This window comes from Phycodurus eques, chromosome 12, assembly GCF_024500275.1.
Source record: "Phycodurus eques isolate BA_2022a chromosome 12, UOR_Pequ_1.1, whole genome shotgun sequence".
Classification (NCBI taxonomy): domain Eukaryota; kingdom Metazoa; phylum Chordata; class Actinopteri; order Syngnathiformes; family Syngnathidae; genus Phycodurus; species Phycodurus eques.
Window position 1 is genome coordinate 8,460,077 of NC_084536.1, and position 11,311 is coordinate 8,471,387.

General features: G+C 38.7%; 1 protein-coding gene across 2 annotated transcripts; it reads left to right on the top strand.

Annotated features, from left to right (window-relative positions):
* The first annotated feature begins 716 nt into the window (after positions 1–716).
* LOC133410942 (interleukin-1 receptor type 2) lies at positions 717–10,854 on the top strand. 2 transcript variants are annotated; one of them, XM_061692622.1, is made up of 9 exons: positions 717–1,061; positions 2,904–3,174; positions 4,943–5,207; positions 5,987–6,155; positions 7,170–7,269; positions 8,294–8,386; positions 9,309–9,444; positions 9,528–9,673; positions 10,416–10,854. In XM_061692622.1, exons 2-9 carry the CDS (start codon positions 3,090–3,092, stop codon positions 10,574–10,576), a joined length of 1,155 nt encoding a protein of 384 aa, XP_061548606.1. In that variant the 5' UTR covers positions 717–1,061; positions 2,904–3,089; the 3' UTR covers positions 10,577–10,854. The 2 variants fall into 2 exon arrangements, with proteins under 2 accessions (XP_061548606.1, XP_061548605.1); XM_061692621.1 differs by having other exon boundaries at positions 835–1,061; positions 7,170–7,350.
* The last annotated feature ends 457 nt before the right edge of the window (positions 10,855–11,311 follow it).

Genomic DNA, 11,311 nt, shown 5'->3' on the forward strand with positions numbered 1-11,311 from the left:
CATTCCACTTCGTAACATTTCTTGGCAATTTAAATGTTAAATGTTACAACTTTCCTCGTCCTCCACTGCAAATATATTGTCGAAGCATTAGCTCTTTTCTTGCACTTACATTTCTCCCTTCTCATAACATTCCGACTTATTCTTCCAACAGTACGACTATTTTCTCATAACATGACTGTTTCTCATAACATTACGCAATTTTTCTTGTAACATTTCGTGACTTCTCTAAATATTGTGACCTCTCATAATATTACAAATAAATTGTAACATTACCACTTTTTTTTCTGTTCTCATAACATTACCACTTTTTCTTGTAGCATTACATCTATTTTCTCATAACATTACAACTTATTATTGTAACATTACACACTTTTTCTTGTAATATGCCAACTTTTCCAATAAGTTAACACTTTTTCTTAAAACCAATTTTTTTCTTGCAAAATTACATCTTTTTTTCTTCTTCGTGACCTGGGATATTACAACTGTATTTTTGTAACGACTTTATTTTCATGACATGACTTTTTTTCATAACACGACAGACTTTCCTGCTGAACAATAACATAATTTTTCTAACATTACACTATTTTCTATACAACCTTTTCCTCTAAACAGTTTTTCTCATTATCATTTATTAACACTTCTTTTTTCCTGTAATATAACAACTTTCCCCTGCGACATTAAGACTTTTTTCCTTTTAATATTCAAAATGTTTTTCTCATAACGTTCCAACTTATTCATGCACCATTGTAACTTTTTTCTAGTTACAATTTTGACTATTTCCCAGTACATTACACATATATTCTTGTAATTTTATGACTTTATTTATTTTTCCCTCTTAATATTCTGAATATATTCCAGAAATGTTCCGACTTTTTCTCAAACGGTGACAACTTTATCATTGTAGAAATGACCCCCTGCGCTGTGCGTGTGTGTGCGTGCGTGTGTGTGTGTGTGTGTGTGTTGTGGAGTACAAAGTGTTACATTGGGAAACCTTGGAGTTAACCTTCTCGTTGGGGCTTTAAAACAACACTGACAGGAAACTGAACACGCACCTGTGGAATGTAAGTACATACTGTTTCTTCAAATACTTGTTCATGTCGTGAGTGCACTCTGTCGGTTAATAATTTCATGACTTAATATCATTAATAACATGAATAATGCTTGTTGTTATATGTATTTGTCAGATGTGTTTAACAATGTTATTTGTTGACGGAAAGTAATTTCATGGATGGGATCTTCCTCAATGACATACACTGATCGATTGCACGTCAGGTCTGTGTTGAGAATCGTCATTGGACAGTCTTGTCATCGACTAGATTAGAAGCAGATTATTGTGTTTAGAGGCAAGAAAATGATGAGAGAACAACAGTGGACTAGGACTTCAACCCTGTGGGGCGCCAGTACTTTAAACAAATTCATTGGGCATTAAATCACCCATTGTGACTCAAATTTAAGAAACTAAGAACAGTTCACAAACAGCATTACACCGACTAAGATACTACAGTTTTTGAATAAGGATAGTGGAAATTATTGTGTTAAAATTGGAGCTGTGATCAATAAAAAAATAAATCGAACGTTTCCTTTGTTCACATGTTCATATCCACATTTTAAAGCAAAAGAAACAGCGTCCTCCACCGATCTAGTTTTCCTGTAATTGAACTGCAGATAATCTGGAGATGGACATTTGATGTAATCAAATGTAAAAAAATAAATAAAATACTACTAAGTTTAAAAAAAAGTTTGGAATTATAAACAGTCATCACACATTGTTAAAAAACATAACTGTTAAAAAGCAATGTTAAAAACACGACTAAAGATGAAAGAAAAATGTTTAAAAAAAAATACACCAACATTTATTAAGCGTAATGTATTTTAGAAATAATACAAAATCTTTTTTGTGCCCTGCGACTGACTGGCGACCAGTTCAGGGTGTTGTCTGCCTCTCGCCCGAAGTCAGCTGGGATAGGCTCCAGCGCCCCGCGACCCTAACCAGGATAAGCGGTGTTGAAAATGGATGGATGGATCTTTTTAGAATGTTAAAACTACAACTGAAAAACAAATGTTAAAAACACTACTACGTTCAAAACAAGTTTTAAAAACACGACTAAATGTTGAACAAAGAAACCCTTAAAAAGCAATATTAAATCATAATTAATTGTTCAAAATATTACTATGTTGAAAACACTACAGCATTCTAAAAACAAATGCAGTATAATACAGTATTGTTTTCAATGTGTGTTGTTTTCTTGTGTTTACATGTTAAAAGTAGTACTTAATATTAAAAACACTTCAAAATTTGAAAAACATTAAAAATACTACTAAATGTAAAAATGTTAAAATTATTACTAAATGTTAAAAGATACTACAAAATATTAAAGAAATGTAAAAGTACCTACATATATAAAAAAACACTGCAAAATCTTTTTAAAAAGGTTAAAAACTCCCAAAATTAAAAACCCACTAAATATTAAAGACTAATGTTTAAAACACTACTAGATATTTAAGAAAAATGTAAAAAGCACTCCTGCACATGAAAAGATTTCGAAAAACATTTATTCATCTTCCGTACCGCTTATCCTCACGTTAAGAATAAATGTTAAACCCACTATAAACTTATATCAACAACTAAATGTAAACAAAATTGTCACGATTAACTCCTTTCTTGTGTGTGTGTGCGCGTGTGCGTGTTTGTGTAATCTCCTGAGGAAACAGAAGCAGAAGTCAACTTTAAAGAAAAAAAATATTTTAAGTTCCTACCATGTCAATTACATGAATAGTTATTGTATTATGGTAATATTCATATTAGCATATTTTGAAAAAAAAAACAAAAAAAAAAAGTTTTAAGCAAGTTTTTAAGTTTTTTTTTTTTTTTTTTTTTTCCTCCTGTATGTGACGTGAGTCAGGCCGGAGTTGGTCCATCGCGTGGTTACGCCGTTTCTCTGACGACCGATGGATGATGTCATCAACCTCTACTTAAGAGTCAAATGTAGGACTCAGACCCTCCAGACTCAAGTGTGAGCTGGCCGCCATGGAGGCTTGAAAACCGTGCACTGCAGCACCACGTCGGACGCGTCTCCAACCCGTGGGCCATGTCGGCCATCTTGGCGTTGATGATGCTCGCTGTAGAGTTTGCTGACGGACGAAGATTCGCGCTTCCGCCGATGCCTGTCAAGGGTGAGCCGATCGCCTCCTAAATGAAAGATTAAATTCAAATTCTACATCCCATAATAACTACATGAAAAGAATTGTTTTAAAAATTTGGAAAATGTATTGAAAATTTTCAAACAAAAATCTAATATATGTTAGGAATTGCAGCTTTTGCGCAATCTTTTTTTTTTTTTTTTTTTTTTAAATAAACCTTATACAGACAGGTGTGTTTGTGTTTCCAAATCATGAAACAGAATAGGAAAATATACTTACCTTAAGGGCACCAGCAATTGCAGTTTCTAGCAAAGGTGTGAACTATTTGCTGAGTTGTTGATGGGAATGATAATAAACCTACAAATTAGTCATTTGTGCCCAAATTGTACCCATGTTGTGGTCACATATTAGCATTTTGTGTGCAAGTCACAACTATACTGTGGCCAAAATAAAATTCCCATGTGATGCCTGGAGCTCTGTACATGTTAGTGGTTTTATTCCCCAGAATTGTTTTGGTTTTCAATGAAACGCAATTGAGAAATTAATGGTAGAATGTGGTCCGCCTCACATTCTCCATCCACAGCATAGCATTGCTTCTCTGCCTTGAATTACTTCATAATTATATATATATATATATATATATATTATTTATTACATCAAGCAGGTAAATACAATCTCTCAACAATATATTCATAATACTCCTGAGCAGTCATTCCCAAAAACTGCTGGCTCGGAACCCAGTTTGGAATCCTGAGGCCCGCCAAAACCTTTCTGAGGCTACAGCATCAATAATATTCATAACAATGCTCCATAAGTACGTACAGTGCAAAACAATGCGTGGCTATGTTTATTGTATGAGTCAAATAGCGAGCAAGCGAGTTGATATATTTTAGGTAACAATATCAGTCTTTGATCAGGGCTCTGATTTGACTTTATGACACAGCATAGCGTATCAAAATGCTAACTTTTTATTTAAGAGCTGGACAGCTGAGCGACAGACATCTCCTTGCCAGTCGACATCTCAAAATCACCGACTCACTCGACATTATCAATCACTTAACGTTAACATGTCCTATGAATTTGTCATACATTGTCCACATGTAAAAGTAAACTCGGATGGCTTGTTTGTTCTATTTTGAGCAGCTCTGCTGCTCCTTTGTGTCAGGGCCATAACTTATGATGCATTCGAGAGCAGTTGGGAAATGCGTGGAACCACGTTCAAGATGAATTCAATCGTTTTACTGGCTGTAAAATTGTGTTTGTGTGTACGAGTAAGGGTAGCAGGGGACGTAATCAGTGGTGCCTTGTTTCCCTGCGCTGTTACGGCGCCTCTGATTCTGGTGAAACTTGAGAAACTTTTATGCCTCATAAATGTAAATCTCACTCGTTGATGAGTAGCTCGCCCTCCCCTCCGATTGGCTGGCAACCAGCTCAGGGTGTACCCTGCCTCTCGCCCAGAGTCAGGTGTATGGACAGATGGATAAGTAGCTCATGCGGGCACGCCACAGCTCCTCCGCTCTCTCATGCCCATTCGCTTTTCAAACGCTTATTACTTTCTTCATCAATAATATCTTAATACTTTTTTTTCAGCATGGTTACATTGTATTTTATTGATCAAAGGCCCCAGACAGGCTCGCACATGTAAAAAAAAAATATATATATATATATATATATAATAATAATTACCAAGTGGCATCTTGGGCATCAAGGGCAAAAGGGCAGGCGCCTGGGCACCTAAAGCCACGGGCACGTCCCCGGTGTAAAGTATTAATGAGGATAATTAGTGTTGTGTTTTGGCCAGATGGCTGTTTCACGGTGTTGCCAGAGATTGAGCTGTTCCGTCTGGAGAGCGAGGCTGTGATTTTGTCGTTTCCCGCGTTCCGGAGGGCCCTCAAAGTACGCGACATCGTCCCGCCCGACGACGCCTACCGCGTCGCCAAGAACAACCGCACGAGCGTCATCGACGGCGGCGATGACAGCGAGGGCCGAGTCCAGCAGCGTGGCACGGACTTGTGGCTGCTTCCGGCTCGGCCCTCTGACTCGGGCGAGTACACCTGCACGTTCAGGTAACTCAATTTCACTTCCAGCTACTAAATGTTTAAAATAATACAAAGTATTAAAAAAAAGACAATGTTTTTTTTCAAAAATTGTGAAGATTTTAAAACACTACTAAACGGTAAAAAGAAATGTTTCCAAATTATTAAATGTTAAAAACAATCCTGAATGTTAAAAATCCTACTAAATGTTTCCAAAAAAAAATGCAAAATGCCACAATAAGTTTTAACACAGTTCTAAATGTTGAAGAAAAATGTTAAAAGCACCAAACTAAATGTTAAAAAATAGGAAATGTTTCAAACACTACTAAATTTAGTAGTTTATTATCATTATTATTAGTGTGTACAAATAACCCTACGATGAAACTCTTGCGGGGGTCACAAGTATGAATGTTGCATGGAAGTATAACGTCGCTATGAATGCTTGGCTGGCCCAAGCCGACGCCGTGATATGGACCAATCAGTTTTCCGTATTTAAATCGAGGAAGATGAGCGATCCAATCAGAGCAAAGCTCATTTACACGTCATATAATTCCAAGAAATCTGACCGTCTCCAATGCCAGGCAGAAAAGACCAACTAGAAAAGGCATTTTGGGCATTTCCAAGCAAAATTATCCCGCAAACCCGATAAAAGGACATCCAAGATGATCAAAATTAAATAGAAAAACAGTGATGGAAGGGGACCTTTAAAACTGCCATGAATTATAAAAACCTCACTAAACGTTTAAAAGAAATGTATCAACCCTTTTAACGTGTTGGTCATTGTTGCTGTTGTTGTTGCGTTGCCGTAGAAACGCGACATTTTGCATCCGCGGCAGCGTGACGCTGCAGGTGTACGCGTCGTCGTCCGCCGACATGGACAAACTGTCGTACAAGTACAACGCCATGCTGGGAGAAAACGTCACGCTCAGATGTCCCGCCGGGAATCACCTCTCCGAGACACGCATCCAGTGGGTCAAGGTGAGAGCAACGGCGCCCCCTAGCAGCCAAGACAACTTTTGTGCGTGCAGCAAAAAACAATACTAAATGTTGTTTTGTTTTTTTTAATAATTCAAATATTACTATAGCTTAAAAAGAAGTGTTAAAATATAACTAAATTTGAAAAATAAATATTAAAACACTACTACGTAAATGTTAACAAAAAAATTGTTAAAAACACTACTAAAGCTTAAAAAGTAATTGTAAAAAGCCTACTAAATGTTGAAAACAAACCAAATGTAAAGAAAATAACTATAAACACACTACTAATTGTTAAAAGCATATGATGAAAATATTACTGCACATTAAAACACATTTTTTAAATAAATGTGAAAAACACTACAGTTTAAAGCTGTACTAATGTTGTTTGAAAAAAAATACCAAATGTTAACAAAAATTAAAAACTGTTTATATACAAAAGCTTAAAAGAAAATGTTTTAAACTATTAAATGTTAACAATGTTTTTCAAAAATGGTAAAAACTTTACCAGACCTTAAAAATAGACACGACTAAATGCTCCACTAAATGTTATTTTGTTTTTGCAAAAAGATACCAATGTTTTTAGAAAATATTTTTTTAATTTTAAAATTCTACTAAATCAACCATTTTTTTAAAAGAAATACTAAATGTTAAAAATGTTTTTTTTAAATGTGTTAAAATCTGCACTTAAAGCTTAAAAAGATTTAAAAACACCACTAACCTTGAAAAATATTCAAAACACTACAAAATGTTTCAAACTTCACTAAATGTTAATAACACTGCTAAAATTTGAAACGGTTCTAAAAAAATATCTTAACTTTACTGAATCATTCTAAAAAGCAGTACAAAATGTCAATGGCATGACTACTGTAAACATTTAAAAATACTGCAAAATGTTAAAAAAAAAAAAAAAAAAATGTTGAAGACAGATTATGAATACCCTTCTAAGTGTTTAAACCAAATGCAAATACATCCTGCAAAAGGTTCTAAAACAAATTGGGATGATTTGGTTCGCAGACCTCCAGTGGCGCAGTGGGCCTCCAGGCCCACAGGTGGTGCTCCTTCCGGCAGGTTGCGGGAAAACTGCAGATCCCGTCGGCGAGGCTTTCAGACGCCGGTTTGTACACGTGTCGACTCCGCGTGCTCGTCGACTTCCAAGAGTACCGACTCACTGCCACCGTCCGGCTCCTCGTAAAAGGTGCGCTAACAGACGGTCGCCATTGTTACGGGATTTCCAAAACCAAGTTGACCCCCAAAATGTTTTGCTAGAAATCAAATGAAGGAATAAAAATCTAGTTAAAAAGAAACTCCCCACCAATGGAAAAGAATGTCCAGTTGAATCTGTTTTTTGGGGGAAGTCAAGAATTTGGGGATACGTGCTTTTTTTTAGGTGGCACGGCGTCACAGTTCTGAGGAGCGGGGTTCAATCCCCGGCCCCGCCTGTGTGGGGTTTGCATGTTCTCCCCGTGCCTGCGTGGGTTTTCTTCAGGTACTCTGGTTTCCCCCCACATCCCAAAAACTTGCATGCTAGGTTAATTGAAGACTCTAAATTGCCCGTAGGTAGAATGGTTGTTTGTTTGTATGTTCCCTCCGATTGGCTGGCGACCAGTTCAGGGTGTACCCTGCCTCTCGCCCAGAGTCATCTGGGAGGGATAGGCGCCTGTACGCTCGCGACCATAGTGAGGATGAGAGCGAGAGAGTGGTTGGATGAATAAATAAAGGGTTTTGCTTTTCTAAATTGATCACGGACAAGTTTAAAAATCGCTGCCCACTGAAAATTATGTATCTCCATTTTTTTTTTTTACATTTTTCAAAAATATGGTCTCAAAAGTACCTCCCAAATATATTGTTTTAATGAAATAAAACAAAGAACTTCATAGTTTGTTCTGCAAATGCAATGTTTTTGGAATTAAACATTATTTGTTTAATGTTTTATTTTTTCCTGTGGTTTAAAGCAAAGCATGTATTAATTCTTTCTGATTTTATTTTATATTAAAGACAAACGCTTTTTTTTTTTTTTTTTTTTTAAATTAAATCAGAAGCCACAAGATTTGGTCATACTGTGCACCACCCGCTGACATATTACATCAATACCAAGTAACTACAAATAATGTAATAAATCCACATGATCTCTGTTTCAGGACGTGACCAAAGTGCGACCTCTGAACCCGAGTTAACCAGGCCACCGCTGATCATCTCGCCGTTGAACGGAAGCGTCTTGGAGGCCTCGCACGGTCGGTGACAAACTTTGTCGAGAAAATCATCAACGTTGAATCTGCGACTTCAGATATTGCCCAACAAAATCACTTGAACTCAACACTAATAAATGTAATCTTTATCAAATAACATATATTACGTAAAATTCAGCCACAAGTAATTTCTTACTTTAACTTTCTTTGTTTAAGCTCGTGAAACAGTCGATGTTCAGAGTGGAGTTCAGAGGCTGAAATGTGGCCATTTTGATGCAGACACACATGACTTTTTCCTTGTCTGCAAGATAAACTTCCGTTTCTGCCGTTTTCACTTTGAAAACTTTGCTTCCGCGTGGGCGGGGCCGCGGAGAATAGGTTTGCGGCCTTGTGATTGTTTGAGCGAGGGAACGGAGTCAAACGTCACTCGAAGTAACATTGGGTTGGTGAAACGGAGTCATGTGACACAAGTCTCTCTGACAAACCAAAACATACATGTCGACCGCTCAAGCAATAAGGGATACAAATGAAGAGTTCAAATGCAAAAGCAGACATTTCCATTTTTGCTGAATTGAGTAAAATGAGCTTTTCTTTCTGGTTTCAGGTTAAAGCTAATCATTTGTATTGAGGTGATTCTAAGTTCATATAAATTAAGCAATTAGGAGGCTAATTGCGAAAAAAAAAAATATTTTAATGAAAAAGTTTTGTCGTTTCATATTAAAATCCGACAGCAGCAAAAAAAAAAAAAAAAGATTCTCTTCAACACCAGATGAGTCCAAAAGTCCAAAAAGCAAGCAATAATACATATCTGTAAAAGAAAGGTCAGTGGTGCAATGTAGCTAAACGTAACAGAGTAAAAGCAGCGTTTCTTCACAACAAAAATACTGGAGTAAAACGCAAAAGTACGTTTCATTAAAACGGATCAGACAGCGGCTCGCTGCTTCACATAATTTGTTTCACTTTGAAGGTTCTGGACTGGAAGTGACGTGCACGGTGCTGACGGATTGCCACGTGACTCGCTCCACCGCGGTGTGGTGGTGGGTGGACGGCACCGACGTGGACGTGTCCCACCTGAAAGGGCGTGCCCTGCAGGCCACGAGGAAGTACTGCACCTTCATTTGTCATGTCCAGCTTTTATTTTTGAAACGTGCACTCGGTCACAAAACGGTCGCCGCCGTCTCCGCAGAGAAAGCCGCGTGGCGTCGGGCTGCCAGGTGGAGGTGAGGCTGGTCGTCATGGCGATGGCGGAGGCAGAGGAAGGGACGCAGCTAACGTGCGTGGCCCGAAACCAGGTCGCGAGACAGGAAGTGACCATCACTCTCCACGTGGAAGGTGAGCGGCCTAATAGGGAGGCTTTCAAAGTAGGGTTTCAAGACGGCCACAGGGGGTTTCAAATTAGGGTTTTAAGAGTTCAAATTTGGCTTTAAAAGGCTAGTTTAGGGTTTCAAAGTAGAGTTTCAAATCAGGATTAGAATTAGAGTTTCAGGCGTGGGATAGGTTTTCAAAGTAAGGTTTCAAGTTAGGGTGGGTGTCACGATGGACGACTGGTTAGCACATCTGCCTCACAGTTCTGAGGACCGGGGTTGAATCCCCGGTCCCGCCTGTGTGGAGTTTGCATGTTCTCCCCGTGCCTGCGTGGGTTTTCTCCGGGTACTCCGGTTTCCTCCCGCATCCCAAAAACATGCGTGGTAGGTTGATTGAACACTTGAAATTGCCCGTAGGTGTGAATGTGTGCGCGAATGCTTGTTTGTTTGTATGTGCCCTGCGATTGGCTGGCGACCAGTTCAGGGTGTACTCTCGCCCGAAGATCGCTGGGATAGGCGCCAGCAGGCCCGCAACCCGAGTGAGGATAAGCAGTACAGAAAATAGACGGATGGAAGTTATGGTGTTAAATTACGGTTTCAAATAAGGTTTTCAAACAAACATTAGGGTTTGAAATAAGGGTTTCATGATCGGATTCGATTTTTAAATTAGGGTTTCAAACCAGGGTTACTGTTTAAAATAAGGGTTAGGGGTTGAAATTACGGTTTGAAATGAGATGTGCCCATTTCCAAACCAAAGTTTGTCCCGTCAGACTCGACGTTGACGTGGCTCGTGACGGCGTGCGTGTCCATTTCCTGTTTCCTGGCGGTGGTCTTCATCTTCCTCTACGCGCTCGTCATCAAGCCCAAGCAAAAGGAAAAGAGGAAGAAGAAAGCCGACTACTTCCTGGCACGACAGGACAGCGCCTTCTAAAGCATGTTGCAGTACTTGTTTTGGTCAACAGGAGGCAGCCACACTGACTACTCTGTAGTGATGCAATTTTCCGCACGTTGTCATTTGTAGCACACACATTGACATATGATTTGAGCTCATTTTGTCATATTTTAAGGCTGAATAAAACAATTATTGCACTGCACACCAACACATGCAATGTCAAATGTACTTTTTCGGGAAACGAAATGAGAATTCAAATGTATGGCGGATGTGTGCAATAAAAGAAAAAGAACCCCCAAAGCTGCCGACCTATAGAAATTCACTTCCAGAACAATTTGTCTGAACTTCCACATTTTGTAATTCTGCACAACATAATCACTAGCTCCTAAATGCTAACCTAAACGAAACGCTAACCTTCGATCTCGTTCGTGATTGGCAAACTACGATCTTGTTATCTTCTTGCCCCGTTCATCAAGCAAAAAAGAAAAAAACACGAACGCTTCAACCGCCAGTAAAAATGGGCTCATGTATTTTTTTGTGAGGGATACATAGAGACAATCAGCGGCTCAAACTAGCATTGCTGTATGCCTGTTTGCATCGGATTCAGTCGCTATTCGTGCACTCATAGCGAATGATGCCGCGAGGTCCTCATAATATGACCGTCGTGTATTCGTAACCTCGGGAAGAAAGTGGCTAGTATCGGCACCGATCGCTACACAGTCCGCGGCGGCGTGGGTTAGGGTAGGGGCTGCAGTCTGGACACTCCAGTAAAGC